Raw genomic sequence first — 26,679 nt, 5'->3', positions numbered from 1 at the left:
GATTACAACTCCACAACACACCATGCATCTTAATTCAACCTTGTTTCATTAAATTCTCATCTCTCATTCATCCACCATAATTACCAATTTCACAATTCAATCATGAAAACATGAAATAATTATACCAACTTGTAGAGAATTTAGTGTAGGTAATTTTTCTATTTCACACTTTAGTCCAAATTCTAAATAAAATGGCTTTAAAAATGTAAAAAAAAATTACTTACTTTGGCTATGGAAAATCACAGCTAGGAGGAGGAGGAAGAACACAAATTCATGACTTTTCTATGAAGATATCCTTGGACACTTTTTTAAATTCTAATAAAAATGAATTCAAAATTCATTTTTGGTCCCAAAAGACTTTTCTACCTTTAATGGATCTTGATAATTACCCCCATGCCATCCTTTTATCTCAATTTTAATAAAATTAAATAAATATAAAAATATTATTTACTAATTTTCATCTTTTCCCTTTCATTTTTTCAAAAAAATCGATTTAGTCACTTAAATTCAACTATTACACTTTAACATGGAAAATCTACTTAACTTGACTGATCCCTATCAAATTATTTTAATTAAAAATATCAGAATAATATTTTTAACCCCATACAACCATCCTTCAATTTTTTTAAACTTTCGATTCGATCCAGTTATCCGAATATTTTATCAAACTTTATTGATTAATAACTTTTTCTACAAATCCCAGATCAAAAACCTGAAACACACAAAAATTCCATTTTTGAGGAGAAATATTCATTTACGGTTACAAAATATATAACTTTTAAAAATTACACTTTAGTTCCCTAAACTTTTCAAGTTTATATTTTGGCTACTAATCTTTCAAAATTTACTTTTTGGCCACTTGCTGAAATTTTGGGGTATTACGAGAAGTTTAAGTATCAATACGTAGCTAATTATGTAAAATTCAAACTTTGGTGCATCAAATTGGTCCTTAAACAATGTTAAAATATTTTTTGTTACTACAATTTTAAAAATAATAAAATGATCATGAAAGTTATCAAACTATTATTAAATGGTCATAGCACGTTATAAATAGTGATAAAATTTGATATGTTTAAGGATTTTTTTAATATTTTGATAAATATAATGACTATTTTTAATAATTTCATAAAAATGTATGATTAATTTATAATATTTAAACGTTAAAAAAGGGTAAATTATGCGTTTAGGTACTAAACTATCAATTATGGTCGTTTTAATACCTAAATTTTTATTTTTTTAAAAAAATTATACCTAAAGTTTAGCTTTTGTTTCATTTTAATATCATGCCATTAAAAACTTTAGTTTTTTTGTTTCATTTTAGTATCTTTGTTCAAAATTTAAAGTTAAGTCTTGAAAAAAAAATGAAAGTTTAGATACTAAAACATATCAAAACTGATATTTTAAGTACTAAACACGTTAAGTTTTTAATGGCGGTGTATTAAAATGAAATGAAAAATAAACATTAGGTATGATTTTGAATAAAAATAAAAGTTTAGGTACTAAAACGAACAAAAACTGATCGTCTACATACTAAATGCGTACTTTACCCAAAACTTATTATAATATAGTTTAATCATTATTTGTGTATATAAATGTTTGTGCCGGTTGATAAATAAAAATAATATAATTTTAGTAAATCCATTTCTACAGTAAAACAATACATGATATCCTTCCATGAAGAATTGCTCAGATATATTTAGTAAATTCAAATCTGCAGTAATATAAAAGAACCCGAAATGTATTCCTGGGGGTAATGATTAAGATGTTTGTTGTTCATTTCTTTTGAAAACGTAAACCAAATCTAATAAATCCAAGCAAAAATTTTGCCGCCATGTCATTGCAAAAGCGAACCTTGCTCAAGGTTATTGTTCTCGGCGATAGCGGGTACGATCATTTCCGATCTTAATTTTCAGTTCCCATGGCTTCTTTCGAAATAAGATTTATGGGTTTGGTTTTTCAATTTCGTAAAGATGATTATATGTTTAATTGTTTTCACGTCAATGTCGTCGTCAGGGTGGGCAAGACGTCGTTGATGAATCAGTATCCTTTCAAGTTTCATCCGGCATTGGATTTTAAATTTGTTCTTATTTTTGGGTTAAATTTTTAGATCTTGATTTTTTTTCAATATAAGGTACATTGTTTCGGGAATTAACCGGTTGAATTCAGATATGTTCATATGAAGTTTAGTCAGCAATATAAAGCAACCATTGGTGCTGATTTTGTCACTAAAGAACTCCAGATTGACGAACGCAATGTCACTCTTCAAGTTGTTCCTTTTCCTTTTAATATTATTATAATTCATTTTGATTGTTTCCATGTTCTTTATAGCTTAAATTTGAAGGTTTTTTTTTTTTTGATTGGATAGATATGGGATACTGCAGGGCAGGAAAGGTTTCAGAGCCTTGGAGTTGCCTTCTATAGGGGTGCAGATTGTTGTGTGCTAGTCTATGATGTTAATGTGATGAAATCATTTGATAACCTTGATAATTGGCATGAGGAGTTTCTTAAACAGGTTTCTCGTTTCCCTTTTCTATGTTCTTTCATTTCATTTCGAGGTCTGATTTATTGTTCGTGTTCGGGGCTCGAATTATCCCTTCCAACTGGGGATAGACGTATGATTTCATGTTAGGGGACGAATTTATAAAATTTTAAGGATAAAAATAGTTGTCGGTAGAAAATACCTAAATTATATAAAAATTTGAAATATTCAAAAGGGCGACGCCCCCCCCCCCCAATCGGTCCATCCCTGCCTCCAACATGGTCACTTCCAAAATTCAAACATGGACTCTTTCCTTGACTGCACCCAACACTTGTTGGTCTTTCCTTGCTGGTTTTAGTTCTTCATCAAATTGCACGTCACTTTATGTTCTATTATGCCTCTATAACATCCATTGACATGGTTATAAAGAATAGCAAGAACAATGTGCTGTGCATCAGTTTTTTTGGCTTGCAATGCATTATATATTTTCCAGAGGAAAAAATGCAGAATCCTAGACAACTTTCCCAATGACAGTTGTAGGAACAAATTTTGATAAATTCTTTCTGAGAAAAATGCATATTGATTACTTATTTGAACCACACACCTTGCATGAGCAAAACTTTCTTGCAAGATGGTGTCTTTTTTGTTGATTGACCTCGCCAACTGGTTACATGAGCACACTCTAAATCGTTATTTGATGTGGTTATGCTGATACGGTTTTGATTCTCTTTTCGTGCCAGGCAAATCCTACCGACCCCAAGACGTTTCCGTTTATATTGCTTGGAAACAAGATAGATTTAGACGGTGGCAATAGTCGAGTGGTAAGGATGTATAGTTTCTATATAAACTTTTTAATTTTCTTGTCTTGACAGTACCCCAGAGTTTCATTGGTGGTGTCTTGAGCCATATGTAGGTCTCCGAGACGAAAGCAAAAGACTGGTGTGCTTTGAAAGAAAACATACCTTACTTCGAAACATCAGCAAAAGAAGATATCAACGTCGGTGAAGCATTTCATTGCATTGCCAAAACTGCCCTCGCGAATGAGCGAGAGCAGGACATGTTAGTTTATCTCTTTCCATCAAGCACCGCAAATTCAGATATGATCATTATCTTGTCATGCATTTTGTTTACTGCATAGCTGTGTTTCTTACAATATGCTTTTGGGACATTATATAGCTAATGTCCTATTTGTGTATGATTTAGCAGATATTTCCAGGGCATCCCAGATGTTGTCACTCAGACTGAGCAAAAAGGTGGTTGTGCATGCTGATTACAAGCCAAGCTCGTTTTATTATCGGTTGTTCGATGCCGCCATATTTTCCGGTTCCTCTGATTCTTATCCATTTTTTAAAATTTTATATATACATTTGTATTCTAAAATCTATTGATTGAAGCATTATTGGACATTAATTTTGCTTTTGGTAGAGATGAAGTAAAAGAAGTAAAATTTTGTAGAATCCCAGGTGATTTTGCTGTTAGTTAAAACTAGGGCTATATGTTCAAAATGTAATATTTGGATGAGCTTTCATTCAAGTGATGATGATTGTTCATGTTTTCAATGGACTTAATTTATGTAGCTGATTTCTTTTGTCAGTACATCAGAAACATTTTTCACAACTTTACAACTGCAAATTCAGTTCATATAACCAAATTATGAGATATAGGTTTAAAGTTCGAATCTCGGAATCGGCAAATGACCCGTACATATTCAGAACCAATGCTACATCTGCAGATATGGTTTCTCCCCAACAAATAAACACTGATCGAGAAATCAACGATATAAAGTGAGTAACTTGATATATTTGTTTAGCCGAAACTTCCAAATCTCAGAGAACGGACGGAGAACTTCGACAAGAAGGCATGTTCGGAGGGGGACTACGAATGCTTGTATCAGGGTTGCTGCCATTCTTCACTATCAGGACAGTGTTCATTCTCCAGATCATATGTCTGCCTTCCTGGCAGTGCATTGCCCATACTCCTGCTCACAACATTCGAACAAAATTCGGGTTTTATAGAACCGGCATGTCGATAATAGCATGTTCATAATCACAAAAATTATAGTAAGATACCAGGATGGTTAGCTTTAAATCTGATAGTCAGCCATCCTTTTACAGGGAGTGAAGCAGTACTGAGGTAAGGTGGATCAACTAGATTATATGTTTCCGGATCTGTTGTACTGTTGAAATTCCCATAACCCTCTCCCAGTACGTAGAACTTATGCTGGTGTATATACATAGAATGCTCGTCCGATGCATTCAAAAGATTCGTCGACTGAAACACGATCTCAACTTCTTCACCGTATTCCAAAATCTTCACCTTCGCCCCCTTCAACGGATGCGTACTGGTATCTCTCAAATCACCTACAAAGTCAAAGTAATACGGCGGCTCATCCGGAAAATCCGAGGTATAGGATCCACTCAAATTCCTACAACGAAAGTCTTTAATATGGTAATTACTTCCAGTTGTTGTACATCAAAAGTTTTAAAGGAGTTTTTACCTGTAATAAGCTTCAAGTGCATCTGTTGAGCTTATATTGTTTAAGCTTGAAAGGAGAGTATAGTTCATATCTGCAAGATCAATTCAATCCAAGGAAGCTGTTATGTGCATTCGAGCAGTTACGTTTCTCGGAACATCTATAGGATGTTCTTTGCTCGCGAGGCTTTTCAAACGCTTCCTGAATCCTGTTGCAGAATCATAGTTGGTATAAGAAGGCAGAGTTTCGGGAAAGAAAGGCGGTGACTGTTTGTTGTATCTCCCTCTATACTCGAGAATTGCAGTAGTATTCGTTTTATCATATCCGGTAAAAACCGTATTGTCGGTGTAATATTGTCAACTGGCCATGTAATAACGACTGGGAGATTGATTTGCTTCGATTAGAACATCTATTGTCTGCCCAGTTGCTAACATGACATAACTAGTAGTAAAAGGTTTCAGGTAGCTTCGATCGATTCCAACAACTGAGAGATTATGCCCTGCTATTGCGAAGAACTCTTCATCCATCAATGCATTGACTAGTCGAATCAAGTACGTCTTCCCGTAATCGACTTGCCATCGGTATGTCTTCTCTGCAACACAAGATCAACACATATAATCATGAAGATTATGTCTGTTAGTGAACTTAATCTGCTTAGGTGGGGTGATCAATCATCTCAAAAGTGTTCAACTACAATATTAGCCTTGCATGTGAATCTAAGTGTGGAATAAAGATACTAGCTAGAGAAGGATAAGGACACTCCCCAGGTGAAATGAGAAGTACTAAAGGAGAAAAGGGTTGTTCGGATTCGAGCTTGAAAGCTTTAAATCGAGCCAAATCGGATGAAAATTCTTTAGCCGATCGGAAATGGTCCGACATTTAGTTAGCTAGATATATGACAGATTAGGGTACCTTTAGAGCAAGCACAGAAATCTCCTGGTTGGCCATTAATGATATAAGCATCAGATATAGGTACATCTTTCCCAGTTCTTAGGATCTCTATGATTACCTTGTTTACATCATAGGTAAACCAAGTTCCTGCATGTATGCATACATACAATGGCCAAAACCCAGGTCAGATACATGAATCAAAATATATAATATAGTATTCTATTAGTACATGACACAGATACATACATAGCAAAGAAATAAAGGGTTAGTACCAAATATGAGAATCTGTTCCCCTTGAGGAGTGGGAAAAGGGTAGGAAGATCGACGAGGAGGGTAAACGACAATGGCACCGTGGACGGTGTTTCGAGTCCAATCGGTGTTACTACTAGCATGCCACCAGAGAGTCCCTTCCTCCTCGGAAAACACAACTTGTTAAGTGAAATTGTTGCCTGGTTCAATAGGGCACTGTGTGATTAGGGATGGCAGACAAATGCAGTTATGTGGATTTCGCATCGTACTCTCTCTAGTTGGGGCCGGAATGTATATAAGTTTAGTTAGTAATAGAAGGTTGTGGATGTAAAAAGTCATACCGCCGTAGATGGTAGATAGTTGATGGGTTTAAAACCTTATCCGCCCGCCCCGCATCCGTCTGCCTACTAATTACCCACTATATAAATTTTGAAACATTTTGAATTTAAGTATACTTTTAGAGATTATTCTAAAAATCTTAAGATTTTATAGGACATGACTTAAAATTTAACCAAATATTAGGGTATAAACTCAATTAATCATTGGTTTATTTAGGCTTATATAACAAATAAATATATAAAGTATACCATCTTTTTCATTTAAGTACCTAAAGTATTGTTTGGTCAAAATAAGTACTTAAAATTATCTTTTTGGTCAAAATAGGTACCTAAAGCATTAAATTTTTTTTCATCCAAGTACCTAAAGTATTCTTTAATTAATGTCACATATTAACTATTTTAGAACTTAGATGAAAAAGCTTAAATAGTTTAGGTACCTATTTTGACATAAAATACTTTAGGTATCTATTTTGACTAAAAAGATAACTTTATATATATTTTTTTTGACAAAAAAATACTTTAGGTACTTAAATAAAAAATATAGTTTACTTTAGCTATTTATTTATGATATAAGCTTTTATTTTATTAGGTTTTTTAATGGACGTGTTTGTTTTATATTTTATTACTTATATAATATGTGAGGTTGCTGCTAGGTGGGTACGGGATGGGTGGTGGGTATCTAGTTAGATAGTAGATATAGGAGTGGATTTGAGAATGTACTCGCGTGGACGGATGTGAATTTAAAAATTTTACTCATCGTGAATAGTGGGTAGGTGATAGATTCAAAAATATTAGGTGGGTACGGGGATGGGGAAAAGGGTATCTGCACCCTCCCTGCCCGTTTGCCATCCCTATGTGTGATGTATGCAGAGCCATCTGACCATGGGTTTCTGGGTTGCTTCACCCCATGGCTGGAAAATGGGGGAAATCTTTAGCTTTATAACAGGTGTGAAATGAAGAGATCAGAAGAAAGGGAGAAAATTAGGTTACCACTGAAGGGTGAGACCATAATCACCATGATTATGAACATTGACAAACGCCGTATTACCTTTATGAACATAGATGGTGGGTCCTGGGAATTGGCCATGGACAACCAGCATGCTCCTGGTCTTGCACAGCCTCGTAAAGTTCTTCTCTGCCACCTGCATACAAGATGATCATCATCACTGTATGATATACATACATATACATTCATATATATTATATAATTTGGTTTAAAAGTACTTACAACAAAGTCATTATAGTGAACTTCAGCTTCAGCTACCCAAGGGGAAATCCTAAGTACGACCACGGCGACGGCGACGGCGACCACGAGACGAACGGCGGCGGCGGCGCGCGAGAGTTCCCCTTGTTCTCTATCACTCAACAAGGAAGTGAAAAGCCAAGCCTTAAATACCATTCCCAATAGTGTTTTCAATACTATGTGGGATTGAGCATTACCAACACTTGTTCCCAATAGTGTTTCCGGATACACTTTAAGTTCAATTATAATCAACATTTACTACTTGCTCGAAATACCGAGCAGAGTAGACAATATCGTGATGAATTGTTTTGTTAAGTTGGTAAAGCATGTTCTTGGATTACGAGAGGCTTATTGTAAATGTAAACAAAAAATTTCTTCCGTTTCTTCATAATTTAAATTGCTAGTGAATTTTCAATCCCACATAGTATTGGAAACACTATTGGGAATGATATTTAAGGCTTGGCTTTCCTACTTCCTTATTGAGTGATAGAGAACAAGGGGGACTCTCGCGCGCCGCCGCCGCCGCCGTCTCGTCTCGTGGTCGTGGTCGTGGTCGTACTTAGGATTTCCCCTTGGGTAGCTGAAGTTGAAGTTAATTTGATAGAAGACATGTTAGTCAAAGAGGTTAATTTTTAATTTTACCGCTGAACTTTAGATAAAACATCAGTTAGACCTTGAACTTTAGATGAAGTATCATTTAACCCTTAAACTTCAGATAAAATATCAATCTGACTCTTGAATTTGACCAAAGTCTCTCGTCGCTGCCACCACTCACCATCGTCACCGCCAGTCGACTTCGTCCATCGTCATCATCGAGTGTTAGACCGTTATTTTTTTAACGGTACGTGACCAAACTAAAACCGGAACCAGGGTTTTAAATAACGTTCGCGGTCACGTTTTCGGTCGCGTCGCGTTTATTGCGGTTGCGGAAATAACGGATGCCATCGCGTTCACTGCGGGTGTCGCGGTCGTGAATTTTTTTAAATTTTGCACAACTTATCTTAAAACATAATAAAAATAATTATAATTATAAAGAATCATTTTTAAAGATTTTTAAAATGTTTTCTAAGCGAAATTAACATATATATATATATATATAATATAGTTTAACCAAATAGAAGACTTTAAAAATCCGATGATAGGATAAGATAATTAATTAACGATGACATTGTGAATACATTATTATTTAAAAGAAATAATACTATCAACATAGGAAAAATCTAATATATTAAAATGAATAAAAATAAGTTTTTCTATAACTATGAGATAAGAAATTATTTATCATTTTATCAAAGAGTTATCCTTTACTGAAAAACTCAAAAAATATATATATATATATATATATATATATATATATATATATATATATATCAAATGCAAGCAAAAAGAACAACATATCTCATGCGATAATTAAAGTAAGAAAAAAATCTTCATTAAAGCAAGAGCATAAAAGTGCGATGTACAATAATTAAAACAACATATACCTCATGTAATATAACTATGTTAAGATGTACAATACTTAAAACAACACATACCTCGTGCAAGCAACCTAACTATATCAAGATGTTCAACAATCTTCATTATGGATGTCTCTCTTTTAATCTATAACCAATCAAACAATGTAAATTAAAATCCAAAAAAATGCTAACTAATTAAATGTCATAGAAACATAGATTCTTTTGTTAACCAGTTGAATGCAAGTCGGAATGCATAAAATTCCATCTATTGTCAATAATTCTTTCATACTCGATGGAATATCGACAATTTTCCTTAATTGCTCGTTTAGCTCTATCAATGGCCTCATAAATAAAACCAATTGTTGGTTTTTCATCACCGTCAACAAGCCTTAGCACTTTGACTAGGGGTTCGTAAACTTTTATGATATCAACGGCTTTTTTCCAAAAATATTTTCCCAAAACAATTTTCTTGGCTTCATAAGCAGGCCCTGATTTCTGTTGTCCCCATTTTGATTCTCTGAATTCCTATATTTTAATAAGAAAAAAATCAATAACATAATTTAACTTATTTAAAAATTGGAACTAATAAAATCATTAACTATTGTTATATTTGAGTAATCAGTAACTGTATTAACTAATTATAAAATACTGACCTTTGACTTAAACATCTCTCTCAAACCTTGTTTTTGCCTTGTTATCTCCTCAAGCTGTATGAAATGAGTAGCAAATCGAGTAAGAGCTGGACGAAGAATTTGCTTACCGTGAGTATACTTCTTCATCAAATCAATGGTCCAAATATGATTATATATGAAGCATGTCACTTTCTTCGCTTCCTCTAACACTTTTGCTACACTGGACTTTTTTCCAATATCCTCAAGACATAAATCTAAGCAGTGAGCTGCACATGAGGTCCAATAAAGATGGTTTCTTTTCAACATTAATCTTTTTTCCAGTGGCTTTCATTGCTGCCTCATTGTCGGTCACTATTTGGATAATGTATTCTTCCCCAATTTCTTCAATAACTTTGTCTAATCTACTACGAACGCTCGAGACATCCACAGATTTCCAAAATACAGTTCCTTTACTACAATAAACAAGGAAGTTGATGATGTGCATTTGATTTAAACTATTGGTCCAACCATCACACATCAGAGTTGCACCCAATTGTTTCCAATGTGTCTTCAGTTCATTTACCCATTCACGAACTTGTTCATACTCCGATGAAAAAATACACATCTGAAATCTCATAAGGTGTTGGGAGCTTTACACCTTTTCCTACTTCCATTGATACTTGAATTAAGTTATACAACCAAGGCGAGCTTGCTAATCGAAAAGGAAGGCGATCGTATATTAGAAATTTTGATACCGCTTCACCCATCGTTTTACGCAATGTCTTTAAAATAGACTCGCTAACCTTTGGTTGTCTTGAGCTTTTGCTCTTAACCAATTCAGGTATAGTTCCCCTTAAACTAAATTCAGATCTTTCTTCAGGATATCTTCCGCGTGATCCAAGAGAAGAAGATCGCCCTTCTTCATAAATGTTATCCCAACCACCCGTACTTCGTCTGAATTCTTCTCTTCTATGCCATTCGTGTTGTGATCGGATACTTTCTTGAGTAGCTTGTCTCATAGCAGAAACATCATCTACGAATTCATCCTCTTCTTCCCTTAATTGTGATAGAATTCATCTGTTCTCCTTTTTTTGTCCATTTTCTTTTCCTTGGCTTCTTTAAGTAATTTCATCATGTTTTCTCTAATGATACATGTAATCAAAATAAATATAATTCACACTATTAATAATGTATAATATTTATTATTAATATTTAAAAATAATTATAAAGTATCTTTTTTCTAAAGAAATTATAAAGTATCACTATCACATATTCACATACCAGTGACATTAGGACATGGTGCGACTTCACCGGTTTTATGAGCAATGTGCTCTTTAAACCGTGTTATTCCTCCTTTCACAACCTTGCCACAAAGTTTACATACAACATTTCCTTTCGTATTTGGAACTGGATCTCCAAAGTGCCAACCTATATCTCTACTCGGTGCACCTTCTAATCCTTCAGTCGGGAACTTTTCAACACGTGATGGCATGCTTTAATTTCAATAAAAACTGAAATTAATATATATGTAAAGTTAAACAAAAATATAATTTTCCTAGCTTGTAAACAAAAATATAAGTTAAACTGAAATTAAATAAAATATAAGACAATATTAGAGATTTAGAAGGTTTAGAACCTAGCTTGTAAAATAATTTTTCATCAGTGGTGCATAAAATAATTTTACCTATTTTCCTTTTTTTTAATATAACTCACACTCATTGAATGTAGTTAGTTGTTTCATTTAATTTCAAAACTATATAATAAAAATAGAAATATATTATTTAAAGTGAGGCAGAGAATTTTTGCTTACAAAAGTAAAGTAGTAATTATTGTGGCATCCAATTTGTCAGATAATCAATGAGAAAGAGAAAAATAATAAATTATTTACTGTGACTCCGGTTTACAGGCAGTAGTAACACGGTGGTAGAGTGAAAGCATGATCAAGTGAACATGTAAAAATTATGATGATTTTTTTAATATATGTAGATTTTTATAATATAGTTCTCAAATTTGGATTATTAAAACCGTGCTTCGTATTCAATCTAAAAAAACTGAATATTCAAATTTTCGGATCAGATATCTAAATCTAAATATAAACTTTAATTTAACAAAAAATAATTTTAAATTTAATATTTTGTGATTTTATAAAATTTATTATATATCTATATTATATATATTTATCAAAATATGCTTGAACAAAATAAAAAAATCTTAATATGTCATTTCAAAGCTTAAAAAAATAAATAATTTAAAAAGTTAAAAAGGAAGAAAAAGAACTCACTGGATTCAATCAATTATTCAATCAATTATTCAATCTGCAAGAGTTGGGTAGTGGTTAGGCATTGACAATTTCAATGTACAAGCTGACTGGCTAGAGTGATTGGGGCGTTGGGTATTTTAATTTTTAGGTTGGGGACGGGCTGGTTGGCTCTGTGTAAAATTTTGTAAGGGTCCACGAACCATTTTTATTAGATATTAATGTGTAAAAAAATTACATATCGTTATTATCAAGAAAAACAAATAAAATATCTCAACTTACAAGAGAGGTCCCGAGAAGTTTCTCAGCTATTCCCACTCCCAGCTCCCACTTCTCTCAAAGCCATCTTCTTCGTTTCTTTCCATTCTCATTCCCCAGATAAAATTTTTTCAGTTTTCACCCCACCTATTTCACTCTTGCATGTTCGAAATCAAAACCTCAAATCCCTAATGAATATTTCATATTCAATCTTCCTAAGCTAAGCAGCAAAAAAAATTACCTTCTTAAATGGAAGCGGGAAGCTTGATGGCTGATGACTTGATCTACTCCTTCACCGGCGACGAAGCTCGACGAGGCTTTGTTTTTCCGGCTCTTCTCCTTCTCGATTGGTTTTTGGTAAGATGTGTATTGTGTGGTGTGGGTATTTGAGTTCACGGTTGATTAAATAGCGTATTTTGTTTTGTCCCACTTCCTACCCTGGTTGTAACTTGTAAGTAATTTTTCTTTCTTTTCAGTTTTAAGTTCACTTTTCAGTGTACTTGTGGGCTCACAAGTTGCAGGGAATATATTCCCTTCATTTTCTTTTTTTGTTTTCTATACGATGATTGTAGTGAATTTTGATTTTTTGTATTTGTCTTGGAATCACGGTGAATAACGGTGATTGCGTTCCGTTATCGACGCAATCGTCCGTTTCCCGTTAAATTTCGGACGCAATCCATCGCAATCGATGTGAATCCGTGACCCACCGTAAAAACCACAAATAGCGGTTTCGGACGGTGGCGCGACCGTAATATCGCGGCCGCTATAGCGTTTTCGGAACGCTATTTGATACCCTGACCGGAACATAATGTTTGGTATGATTTTGAAATAAAAAATAGTTAGGTGACCAAAACGGAACAAATTGATAGTTGAGACACTAAAAGTGTAGTTAACTCTAAAATAAAAAATACTTTAGGGACACCCTGGTCAATTATCTCTAAATGAAAAGAACATTAAATGCTAACGTACATTAAATTCGCCATCTAACACCGCCATTCACAGCCTTACAAATACGCCGCCGCCAGCAAGTAAACAATATTTAAACCTGAATCTGATCTAGGATGCGTTTGGTTCACGGAATGTAAGATTACCATTGGGAATAAAAGATTACCAGGGAATAGGATTACTGAGAATGTTGTATTTTGCGTTTGGTTGGTTTAGCAGGAATATAAGATTATCGTGTTTGGTTAAATGAATAAAAGATTATTGGAATGTATATTTAACCAAATTATCCTTATTATATATTTATTTTTTAACAAGTTAGAAAATATTTATATATTTTCTTTAAAAAATTTAAATTCATAAAATTTATATATTTTTTTACAAAATTAAAAATATAAAAAGATTTAATGAAAGGGCAAAATTTTATTTTAACCCCTTAACTTCATATAAAAAATTTTAATTATATATTTTTTTTGTAAATCTAAAATAGTTTAAGGATAAATTTATAATTTAACCTTCGTAGAATTTTTATTATTCAATGACAGAATAATGATATTTTTGAAAGAAATTTGTTTTTAAGGGCATTTTAGTCAAAAACACCGGTAATCCAACAATACCTAAGGAAAATGAGGTAATGACATTCCCGATAATATACCCCAAAAAATCTACTATTGATAATGTAAGATTATCGGGAATGACATTCCTTGTCAACCAAACGGGGGAATTTTGGTAGTAATTAGTCGGTTAATTTTTTGTTAGATCGGTTAAAAATTAATGATTTTTTAAACTTCGATTTCAATTAATTAACAGAATTTACTGAATTAATCAAAATTATTAAATATTTAATATATTATATATATTATTTAACTTTAAGTGTGTTTAAACTATGGTTTTAACCGATTAAATAAAAAATATTTAATATTTAATATATAATAATATTATTTATAAATTTCAGTTAATTCGGTTAACCGATCAATTAATCTAACTTAGTTCGGTTTGGTTAAATATTTAAAAAAAATTGTTTCAGTTAACGGTTGGAAAAAAAATTCGGTTAATGAAATTTGAATAATTCGGTTCGGCCAGTTAACCGAATTAACCGTTTGAATACCTTACTCGAAACCCTTGTCTTCTCCTCCGATCCGAGTTTGTTGTTCGTTAATGGCTTCAACATGTGAGGAAGACCATGCTTTCCAATATACTGTTATACTGTTCTTGTCTTTTGTTGCTCCCTCAGTCTTCTTTCACATCATCCATGGCGTCTTAAACGTTATCATAACACCACTTGAATGCAATGCTGGTCAGAAGTGCAATAGGATGCTAATTTGATTCGAATCTGATGGATTTTATTTCGACCAGATCTTATAAGGTCATTTTTCTAATTCGACTAAATCAAGTTTCATGAAGTATTAGATCAGATGCAGTTTCATGAAATATGAGGTTGAGTGGGATTAGGTCTGAGTTCATGGGTGAAAAATATCCGACCTAACCTGACTCAAGATAATAATATAATTTTTCTCTTTATATATCAAGATAATTGTTTCAATACTTTCTCCATGTTTTTTCAATTAGGTATTTATTTTAAATAAAAATGAGAATATTTTATTTGAGTTTGGTCGAATTTAAATTTTTACCTTAGATTTCGAGTCGGATAAAACTTCCCTAAATCTGAATTAGGTCAACTTAAGACTGAAATGAGGAGTATATTGTTACTTATAAGAATAATTATTATAATACTCTCTCTCGAATCAAAATTAGGTCAACTTAAAATCTAACCCGATCCATTATCATTCCTATATCTACTACCAAAGTTGAAGATTATAGACTAACAATAGCAGAGCTTCTGCGAGAACTAAAAAAAATCGATGAAACCGGCGAATGAATCGATAGCCAGTAGATTCTGCGTTAGTCATTGAGCTTGATGGTACAGTGTTCCGATGACCGGAATTGCCGTGAGCGGTGGACTCATCGTTGTCATTTCAGTGGTGACCACAAACACAAATTACACAGTACGAGCAAGAAATAATAACACATAGAACACTATCATATTGCCACATCATCAAAATGGATAATAATGAGCCAAAATATCAACTTCACAAAATTAGGGGTTAAATTTTAAAACTTGTCAAATTTAAAGGTAAGAAGTTACTTTATCCATATATTAAAAAGACCATGTGCTTAATAATAATAATAAGATTTAAAAAATAAGTGTCTAAATTATATTTAAATTCTCGAATAGGTGCCTAAATTATTTTTTGACCTATCCTAGTGCCTAACGTTATAAATGTTACCCATTTATGTGCGATGTTAATTTCTATGTTAAGTGATACGTGTTACAATTTGGTATTTTAAAAAATTTATTTAAAATTAAAAAAAAAAATTATATATTTTTAAAGAAAAATAAACATTTTGAAATAACCCAAAAACTTTGAAAACTTTCATTTCAACCCCTAAACCCACATCAGTCGTCGCCCTAGGCCATCAACGAAGCTCTACCCGACCTCATCTCCCCCTGACGACCAAAACCCCCATGAAATCATGATCGACCGACGGCGAATCGACGTTTTATACTCCACGAACCACCCTATGATGTAAATCGAGATCTCACGCGATCTCGACATCCAATCGAAGACAACTACGACGACGTATGACTAGGGGATGACATGGATTACACCGCGACAGTGGTCGTGGCTGGAAAGGGCGACGACAAGGAGTTAAGGATATGATTTGGGGATTTTACCTATTTTGGGTTTTTTATAATTTAAGAGAAATTAGGTTTTTTTATAAATATAATAATAATTTTAAAAAAATCAAAATCATCATATTCTGACACGTGTCACTTAATGGGGGAAATTAACGTCATTGACGGTCCGAGCACCTAAATGTGTAACGTTTGTAACGTTAGACACCTGGATGGGTCAAAAAATGGTTTAGGCACCTATTCGAGAATTTAAATATAGTTTGGACACTTATTTTGGTATTGAGCCTAATAATAATAATAACAACAATAATAATAAAATGACAAATTTATCCAAATATCACCCCAAAAAATAAAAGACACCATTTTAACACCCCTTCTTTATTATGTATCAAACTAGCACCCTTTATGAAATCAAGGTAAAAAAGAACATTTGGGGAAACAAGCCTTGCACACATGACAAAAGGAGCGTCCTAGAGAAACGCCTTACTTGACGTGGCAAGATAGCTAGGAAGCACGTCCCAAAGGACAAGCTTTTCTCCAAATTTTCATAAAACATATTTAATAAAATATACTTTAAATTTTTTTAAAAAACTATAAGTACTAACAATATAATTTAATTCATATTAGTTTCATGAAATAAAGAGCCTAGGGATTAATTTATATAGGCATGGTGGAGTCTTTATGCTATATTTACTAATCGGATAAAAGTTAAAATGAGTTCTTCTTCCATTTTCTCATGTAATCTTTATTTTTTTTTATTTTTACTTAATACATTAAGTTAGAGTTTTTATTTTTACTACTAAATATAAATTAGAGTTTATATTAACTAAAATTAAATATTTTATATGTAAAATATTTATATATTTATATTTATTTTTCTTCTATAATCGATGATGTAAACATCACAACTCTGAATTATAATTTATCCCCAACAAACTGAATTCTAAATACATAAAAAATCTAAAATACATAGGTTAACTTACATATCAAACTCGTAAGCTTAAAAGATAACATCAATTCCCTAATTACTTAAATAGTTTGGTTCATGGAGTTTTAGTAAATACTATAAATAAACATTTATCTGTTCTTTAATACGAACATGTAAAAATATAAAATTCAATACCATATTTTTTATTTTGGCAAATTTCTATTGTTTTTTGTAGTTAAGGAATAACGAGAATAAAAATAAAGAATGGGGTCCGAATGACATTGACATACAAATGAAAACACACATGGATAAACATACAAATGAATAACTATACCAGAATGACATGTTGTTGTTGTCTAGCATGTCCATTAGTCTCGGCTTTGCCTTTATTAAAAGTTCAAATACAAAATACGAATTATTCTTTAAATAACTCTTCCATTTGCTTATGGTTTGGCCGAGTGGTCTACATCTTATTGGGAAGAAACTAATATAATTTAGAGATGTTGATGTTTACATCAATCGATTATAAAAAATAAACAAATATTTAAATATTTTAACATATAAAAATATTTAACTTTAATTAATATAAAATTTAATTTATATGTTAACAGTACAAATAAAAAACTCTAATTTATTATATTAAGTAAAAAAAAATATTACATGAGAAAAAGGTAGAAGAACTCATTTTAACTTATGTCCCATATTATTAGCAAATATAGCATAAAGGCTCCACCATGCCTATAAATTTTTTAGAGTTAAAGATCAATTTTATCATTTTATTAATTGAAAATTTTATAATTGTAAAGATTAAAAATGGAGTATTTTTTTTTATCAAACTAAGGGACAAAAGAGAAAATTTGTCTTTTAATTAATTGAAAACTTTATCATTTCAAGGACCAAATGAACATTTTTTACCAATTCAAAGCGCGTAGTTTAAATAACAGAACTTAAAGTAAATTAAGTAATGCAAAAGTCATATATACACACTCAGCATTCACATTTATGACAATAATTATGATTGATGTGCTATATATATTAGTTTCTTCAAAAACAATAAAATAAATGGGAATAGGTTGAATTAATAAAAAATTTTTATTGAAATATTGTGTTGATTTTTTTAAAAATTTATAGAGTCCAAAAACATTAAAACAAGACATATATCTTTTTTGGTTTTTATTTTTTTCCTAAATTATAAATGATGTTAGAAATTTGTTCTTAAGTACATCTTATAATATATGCCATGATTAATATATTTTTATAACATCAATTTTAATTATAATTTAACTTAGATATTATTTTTATCAAAATTAACAACTTACTAATTTGGTGTAGTGATTAAGCGTTAAACTTTTTCTAAGTTTTAATTTGATCCATTGTATCTCATATTTTCTTACTAATAAAATGATGACATATATTATCATATTAGTTGAGAATATTAATTTATTAGATAAAATAACATGTGGACATTGTTTCTAGATCCGGTCTAGACGTTACGACCGAATCCAGGCGGTCACATGTCATATTCAAAAATCCTTTCTATATTCAAAATATAGTTGAAATCCATTTCAATAATAAAATACATATAACAATAAAAATACATAAATATCCAACATCAAAAATTCGTACAAAACATGTTTAGAACAAAATACCGTTAATAGATATATAAAGACAATATAAATATACAGTGGGTGCAAAAATAAGAACGGTTGATCCTCCTGATACTAAGTTTGCTAGTCTACTGTCGGGTAATATCTGAAAAGTTAAAAATTAAAGAGTGAGCTAAAAAGCCCAATATGCTCCTTGCAGTGTATAAAAACATTAAGATAAATACTTCAGTTAAAGTTCATTTATAAAACATGCTTTTAAAATATGAATGTAACATCTACCAGTACGACACACAATCAACTGATAAGAGCACTACACAGAACCACCAAAGGCTGACCATTTTTTTATCATACTTGAAGGAAAAACATTCATTAATAACTTTTTGTGATAAAATAAACAATACATTCATAAAAAATAGTTTACAGTCGGGAGCTCCCAAAAATACAGTTCAAAATGTACAGATCTTAATTTTAAAATAAGTTACGACTCAACATACAAAATAAGGGTTAGAAATATACATGCCCTCTAAGAAGAAACCGAGAAGTACTATGTTCCAAAAATTTGAGTCTAGATCTACTCAGCACAAAAGTTCTTCAAGTGCTCTACCTAAGAATCTTCGTAAGGAAACAAATTTCAAACGCTGAGCGAACTAGCCCAATGCACTAACAACTAAAACATACTAACATGGGTTCAATTATAACATGCTCAAATAACTGATAAAAAGGGTATAATGAATCTATTTAATTTGTATCATTAGTGAGTATCCTTATGATACTCATTCTCTACTCTATGATAGACATCATGGTACGGCTGAGGGATCTCTGCATCTCAGAGCTCACACAACCCTCTAGTCTACCGAGGATGTGGACCTCGAATCTTTGCATCATACCACACCCTTGAATAACCCACCCCTTGCGAGTGCTGGACTTTGTGCCCTAGCTAGTCAGTTTAAAGTGACTTACGCACTCCTTAAGGATATCCAGACTGATTCTATACTTTCGACACTGCTAGCTTTTCTTAAGTAACTCAGGTGTCCGAAATGTTTCCTGAGAATCAAGTCAGGCTAGTCTTATGTAGCCCCAATTACTTTCGTTTATACGTTTAATTATGCTTTATTATTGTTCCCACTTGTAGTCTTATTTGAAAGTAATTAAAGCTTTTTGGGAAACCTCATTAGCCTCTAAAAACCTCTTAATTTATGGCCCAAAACAACAACTTGGTATCGATATTGGCCATATAGTATCGATACTACCTATCGGGTATTGATACCCTATTCAGGGTATCAATACCTCATAAGAAAACCCTCTTATTTTAAAGAGGAAGTATCGATACTTGGACCCTAGGTATCGATACTCCCTTGAGTACCAATACGAAAATGACATTCTGGAATATGGGTCTAGATACCAAGCATTCTGGTCTCGATATCGAACCCTCAATATCGGTACTTCAAAAAGGGGTATCAATATTGTACTCACAACATTCATAATTTTAAACCTGTATAAGAACAATATCAATACTAATCCTTCCAGTACTGATACCTTCTCCTAAAAATGCCTTATTTAGGCACTTAAACTCACTCACATCGATACCTAAAGGTTCCCCAATGTTCTTAGTTTTATGTGTTCAAGTAGGATATAAATAGGGCTTTAAACATGCTTGTAACTTCAAAATATAGAATCTACCATTGATATGCTCACCAAGCTTTAATCTAAATCTTTATTCTACCAAGGACTACATATGACCCACTAAAGAGTATGACAAAGTTGTAAGTGTGGTTACCTTGTATTCTTGGCTAAATGCAAAGCCCAACTTACTCAATAGGAGCTTTCTCTTTCCCCTTAGCTTTTGAGCGTTCACCCACTTCTTTCACCAACCAAGATAAGAAAAAAGAGTTTCTAAATTAATTATGAAATGAAAATAAGGATTAGAACACTTCTCATGACCGAAATCTAACAAAAACAACCTAGAATATTTGGTTTCTAATAAACCTCCTAAAAACCCATTTTTTGAAACCATGGTGAAAATTTTCCAAAATGGAGCTTGAATTGAAACTAGAAGGATGAGGTTTAAAAATCTTACCTTGGTTTAACCAAACTAAAATTGGAGTGCTTGAACTTCTTCATTTGGAAGGGAAGAGGAAGAGAAGAAAATGGAAGGAAGAATAAGAAGAGTGGGTTTGTTCATGTAACATACTATAAAATAAGTGTGTTTTCAGCTTTCAAAAAAATAAAATTAGGTAAACTATACTTTAGGTCCCTATACTTTCAAGCTTATATAAATATCATTACCTTTTATAAATCTTTTGGGCCCAACTCAACCCAATTCCAAATAAACTTAATTCAAGTTATTTTAATAAATCTTTTGGGCTCCAAAATGAATCTCGAGTTGACCCAAACTACTAACATGATTTTTTAGGCGTTACAAATCTCCCCTGCTAATAAGAAATTTCATCTTTGAAATTTTACGTGGGTAGAAAAGATGCAGATACTGGAGTTGCATGTCTTCTTCTGTTTCCCAAGCGGCTTCCTCGAGTCCATGATTTCTCCAAAGCACTTTTACTAAATGAATCTTCTTATTCCTTAATTATTTCACTTTGCTAGCCAAGATTCTAATCAGCTCCTCTTCATAGGTCATGTAGGGGCTCAACCCAACTTGCTCTAAGGGTGGGATATGCGATGGGTCTTAACAATACCTTCAAAGCATGGATACATGGAATACATTATGAATGTGCTCCAGCTCTGGGGGTAAAGCTAAATGGTAGGCTACTAGTCTAACTCTTTGAAACACTTCATAAGGACCAATAAAACGTGGGGCCAACTTTCTTTTTCGTCCAAACTGAAGTACTTTATTCCACGAAGACACTTTAAGAAATACTTTGTCGCCTACAACAAACTTGATTTTCTTTCGTTTCAAATTCACATAGAACTTTTGCCGATCCGATGCCTCTTTTAACCTACTATGAATTACTTGAACCTTTTTTCGTTTCTCGGATCAAATTTGGGCCTACTATTTCCTATCACTAAGATCGATCTAACAAATAGGAATCCTACACTTGTCTCCATACAAAGCTTCATTCAGGGCCATTTGGATGCTTGACTGATAGCTATTATTATAAGAGAACTCCACCAAAGATAAATGGTATTCCCAACTACCTTAAAAAATGATAACCATTTATCTAAGCATGTCCTCAAGAACTTGAATAATTCGCTTTGATTGATCGACTGTCTGAGAGTGAAACGAGGGTGAAATGCGGTAATGAAGTGGAGTTTGGTGCCTAGAGAATTATGAGGAACTTCCTAAAATAATAAGTGAATCTAAGGTCTCTGTCCAAAATGATTGAGGTCGGAACTCCTTGTAATCTTACTATCTCATGGATGTAGAGTTGCGCTAATCTTTTCAAGGTACAATCCATCCTAACCGGAAAGAAGTGAGCGGACTTGGTCAACTGATCCATAATCACCTATATCGCGTCATGCTTACGTCTCGTCATCGGTAATGTGGTCACGAAATCGATAGTCACTCTGTCCCACTTACACTACGGTATCTGGATCGGTTGAAGTAACCCCGAAAGAACCTGAAGTTCCACCTTAACTTGTTGACATACCAGAAACTTCGCTACAAACTTGAAAACATCTCTCTTAATTCTAGGCCAATAATACAACGGTTGAAGCTCTTGATAAATCTTATTGCTTATTGGGTGAACCGAAAATGGAATGCAATGAGTTTCATGAAGAATCTGGTTGCGCAGCTGCTCATCCTCAGGCACACATAAATGTCTTCTGAAATACAACACATCACATTCTCACAACTCGAACCCTGGTTCTTTTCCTCGATTAACTTGCTCCACACAAGCTCTTATATGACTATTTGAACTTTACAATCTCTTGATTTTGCCTACTATTTTGGGTTCTACTCGAAGCTCTTCCAACAACAATCTCAACTCTGACATCGACTTTCGACTCTCGACTCAGCGCATCTGTTACAACGTTCTCTTTTCATGGGTGGTAATTGATAATGCAGTCTTAATCCTTTAACAACTCAACCCATCTACGTTGCCTCAAGTTTAACTCTTTCTGAGTAAGCAAATACTTTAAACTCTTATGGTCGGTAAAAGTATGGCATTTCTTTCTATATAAATAATGTCTCCAAATCTTGAGCATGAAGACTACTGCAACAAGCTCTAGATCATGGGTAGGATAATTTGCTCGTGAGCCTTAAGCTCACGAGAATCATAGGGGACCACCTTTCCCTCTTATATCAACAACCAACCAAATTCATTTATCGACTCATCGCTAAACACAGTGAACTCTTTTCCTGATTCAGAATGGGTTAAAACTGGGGCTTGAGTTAAAAGGGTTTTCAACTGCTCAAAACTACTCTGCAGTTTTTTACCCCATACAAAAGGTACTCCCTTCTGAAGTAACTTGGTCAATAGGGCTGCTATCATCGAAAACCCTTTAACAAATCAATGATAATAGCCCGCAAGACCTAAAAAACTATGTACCTCTATTATGCTCTTAGGTTGATCTCACTCAAGTATTGCATGAATCTTTTGAGGACTGATTCTAATACCATCTGCAACTACAACATACCCCAAAAATGAAACTTTAGACAACTAAAACTCGTACTTCCCAAACTTAGCAAAAAGCTGACGATCTCGAAGAGTTTGAAGAACTATACGAAGGAAGGTGCTGGTCATGCTCGTCCTCTGATCATGAGTATACCAAAATATCTTCTATGAAGACTACCATGAAATGGTCTGAGTAAGGGTGGAAAACTCAGTTCATGAGATCCATGAATGTCATTGGGCCGTTGGTGAGTCCAAATAGTATTTGTTCTAAACTCATAGTGACTGTGTCTATCTTGGAGAAAATGCAGGCTCTTTTAAGCTGATCGAAGAGGTCGTCAATTATGGGAAGAAGATAAAGGTTCTTGATTGTTAACTTATTCAACTGATAGTAGTCGATGGACAACCTCATCGACTCGTCCTTCTTTTTAACGAAAAGAACCGGTGCTCCCCAAGGAGAAATACTTGTCTGGATAAACCCTTTCTTAAGTAACTCTTGAAATTATAACTTTAACCCCTTTAACTTTTTCGGTGTTATGTGGCAAGGAGCAATGGACACTGGAGCGGACCCATACATTACTTATATGTTGAAATCTATCTCTCGATCTGGCGGTATACTCGGTAACTCCTTTAGAAATACGTCTGGAAAGTCTCTGACAACTCGAATATCCTCAATCCTAGGAAATGATGCTATGGTATCGACTATGTGAGCCAAGAAGGCTTCACAACCTTGATCTAACATTCGTTATGCCTTAAAGACTGACACAACCTTTGCACATTTATTCTTTTCGCCAAATATAATGATCTTAGTCCCATACTCCTTCCGGAGTTTAAGCCATCGAAGTTTGTACCTCAAACTCGTTTTATGCTTCGATAATTAATCCATGCCCAAAATCAAGTCGAACTCTCTAAAAGGTAGCTCAAAATGATCAGTAGGAAAAGTTTCATCTTGAATTTCAACTGGTATCTACGATGGACTTTATCTACTAGGACATATAATCCTAGAGGGCTGGATACTCGAAATCCTATCTTAAGGTTCACAACTGAGTTATTTCTTTCTTAGACTAAGTCATAGAAAATATAGGAGTGGGTTGATTCGGGGTCAATTAAAGCAGTAAACTGAAGGGAAAATACAGTAAAGGTATCTAAAATCATGTATACGGTATTGTAATCTTCTTGAGCTCGAACTGTATACCGGTGAACAACAACTCTAGTCTCGACACTAGACCTAGATCGGGTTACACCCCTACTAGTCTGACCGATGGCTAAACCCGCACCTCTATATGATCCTCTACCCTTCTGAACCAATGATGTTTATCTATGAGTAGTGGTCATATCCTGTACCTTCGGGAAATCTCTAATGAAATGGTCCAGGGATCCACAATGGTAACAACCCCTAGACCTCTAACGAAAAACCCCTAGATGTCTCTTGCCACAAGTAGGACAATTGGGATAAGACTATGACCTAGAAAAAACTCCAAATCTCGCAACTAATATAGTAGCCAACCGTCTCCTACGATGACTAGATCGACCTCTACCTTTGCTCGTACTCTGAACAAACATATTAGGCTGGCTTGTTGGGGCTCTCTAAGACCCCTGATAATTACTCGCCTTCTTCGACTACTGGGAAGGTCCTGATGGCTCTGTCACTCATTTGTTATGACCGAGGCAACCTTTGCCTATGTTGTTTTCCTCTCCAAAACCCTATCAACAACTTTTGTCTATTGAACTAACTCATCAAATACTCTCATTGGATCGATAGCTAAGTGGGTCAGAATGTCCAAACGGAGGCCCTTTCTAAACTTTTGACAGCGGTGATACTCTGTTGACACCAACTGTGGTGCATACCAACTCAGACGAATGAACTCTACCTTATACTCAAAGACTGTATGATCCCCTTGAGTCAACTGGATAAAATAATCTCTTAGGGTATCCATATGGACTTCTCCAATATACTTATTACAGAATTCTTCTAAGAGGTGATCTCAGGTAGGTTATTCCGACTGCAAGGACATCTCGATCGTCTCCAACCAATATATAGTGTTACTTTCTAACAAGGAGATAACACATTCTAGCATATTCTCAGGGGTGAGGTGTAGCTGGAGAAGAGTCATCAGGGCCTCTCTAAGCCACTAATTGGCCGCTACAAGATCATCATCTCTGTGTCGAATAATCTGAGGTCCAGTATATCTGAAGCCTCTCTCAACTGGGGTCTCTTGAGATGCTATTGCAAGTGAGATCGACTGGATGACTAGGTAGGTAAGGTAGAGGGTGTCTAACGTAATGCCCTGACTATACACCTCAGGGTCTTTGTCAAATCTCTAAAGAATATCTCTTCTTCAACCCCCGCATCGATAAGCTCCTCAACGTCTGTATCAGGGACAAACTCATCAACTAAATCGTCCGCTAGGGACATCCCACTATCACGCCTACCATCTAGACTGTGGCATAGGCTATCGTTCATTTCTAATCTCTGAAATTTAAACAATAATGGAGATTACTACAAACATTTTTAAAAGAATAAATACTCTTAACATCCCTAGAGGTATGTATATTCATAAACTTTTACTGACTCTGACCTGAGGGTCCTAGGAATGTCTAAACCTGATGCTCCGATACCACTAAATATAACACCCTACACCAATATGACACACAATCAACCGATAAAAGCGCTAGATAAAACAACCAAAGTGGTTGCCCAAATTTTTTATCATACTAAAAGGAAAAACATTCATTAATAACTATTTGTGTTAGAATAGAAAATACATTCATATAAAACGATTTACAGTCATGAGCTTCCAAAAATACAGTTCAAAATGTACATGCCTTAATTTTAAAATAAGTTACAACTCTATATACAAAATAAGGGTTACAAATATACATGTCTTCTAAGAAGAAACCAAGATGTACTCTGCTCAAAAAATATAAGTCTGCATCTACTCAACACAAAAGTTCGTCAAGTGCTCTACCTAAGAATCTTTCTTAACGAAACAAATTCCAAACGCCAACCTAACTAGCCCATTGCCACACTAACAACTAAAATATTAACAGAGGTTTAATTATAACATACTCAAATAATTGATAAAAAAGTATAATGAGTCTATTTAATATGTATCATTAATGAGTATCCTTGTGATACCCACTCTCTACGCTATGGTAAACATCATGGTGCGACTTAGGGATCTCTACATCTTGAAGCTCATACACCCCTCTAGTCTAGAGAGGATATGGCCCCCAGAATCTCTGTATCAGACTCCATACCCTTGACTAGCCCACCCCTTGCGAGTGTTGGACCTTGTGCCCTAACTAGTCAATTTAAAGTGCCTTGCTCACTCCCTAAGTATATCCCAACTGATTCTATAATTTCAAAATAGCTAGATTATCTAAAGGAACTCGAGTGTCCGAAATATTTCTTGAGAATCAAGTCAACTATTCTCATGTCGCCCTAATTACTTTTATTTCTACGTTTAATTATGCTTTATTATTGTTCTCACTTGTAGTCTTATTTGAAAGTAATTAGAGCTTTTTGGGAAGCCTCATTAGCCTCTACAAAACCTCTTAATTTATAGCCCAAAACAATAACTTGGTATCGATACTGGCCATACATTATTGATACTGCCTATCGGGTATCGATGCCCTACTCAAGGTATCAATACCTCGGAGAAAAAACCTCTTGTTTTAAA

General features: G+C 33.7%; 2 protein-coding genes and 1 pseudogene across 2 annotated transcripts; 1 reads left to right on the top strand and 2 right to left on the bottom strand.

Annotated features, from left to right (window-relative positions):
• Positions 1-1,753: 1,753 nt before the first annotated feature.
• On the top strand, positions 1,754-4,036 carry LOC120155804 (ras-related protein Rab7-like). The gene is made up of 7 exons (XM_039167267.1): positions 1,754-1,884; positions 2,014-2,040; positions 2,167-2,266; positions 2,366-2,512; positions 3,220-3,300; positions 3,393-3,538; positions 3,686-4,036. Exons 1-7 carry the CDS (start codon positions 1,832-1,834, stop codon positions 3,747-3,749), a joined length of 618 nt encoding a protein of 205 aa, XP_039023198.1. The 5' UTR covers positions 1,754-1,831; the 3' UTR covers positions 3,750-4,036.
• A 242-nt stretch (positions 4,037-4,278) lies between these two features.
• On the bottom strand, positions 4,279-9,909 carry LOC120155897 (annotated as a pseudogene).
• A 94-nt stretch (positions 9,910-10,003) lies between these two features.
• Positions 10,004-11,233, bottom strand: LOC120155895. The gene is made up of 3 exons (XM_039167359.1): positions 11,023-11,233; positions 10,497-10,774; positions 10,004-10,366 (listed from the first exon to the last, which is right to left on the bottom strand). Exons 1-3 carry the CDS (start codon positions 11,231-11,233, stop codon positions 10,004-10,006), a joined length of 852 nt encoding a protein of 283 aa, XP_039023290.1.
• Positions 11,234-26,679: the final 15,446 nt, after the last annotated feature.

Source organism: Hibiscus syriacus, unplaced genomic scaffold (genome assembly GCF_006381635.1).
Source record: "Hibiscus syriacus cultivar Baekdansim isolate YM2019G1 unplaced genomic scaffold, ASM638163v2 tig00111208_pilon, whole genome shotgun sequence".
In the NCBI taxonomy this organism is placed as follows: Eukaryota; Viridiplantae; Streptophyta; class Magnoliopsida; order Malvales; family Malvaceae; genus Hibiscus; species Hibiscus syriacus.
The sequence above is the reverse complement of the archived record's forward strand: the minus strand, read 5'-3'. Positions and strand labels throughout refer to the sequence as shown.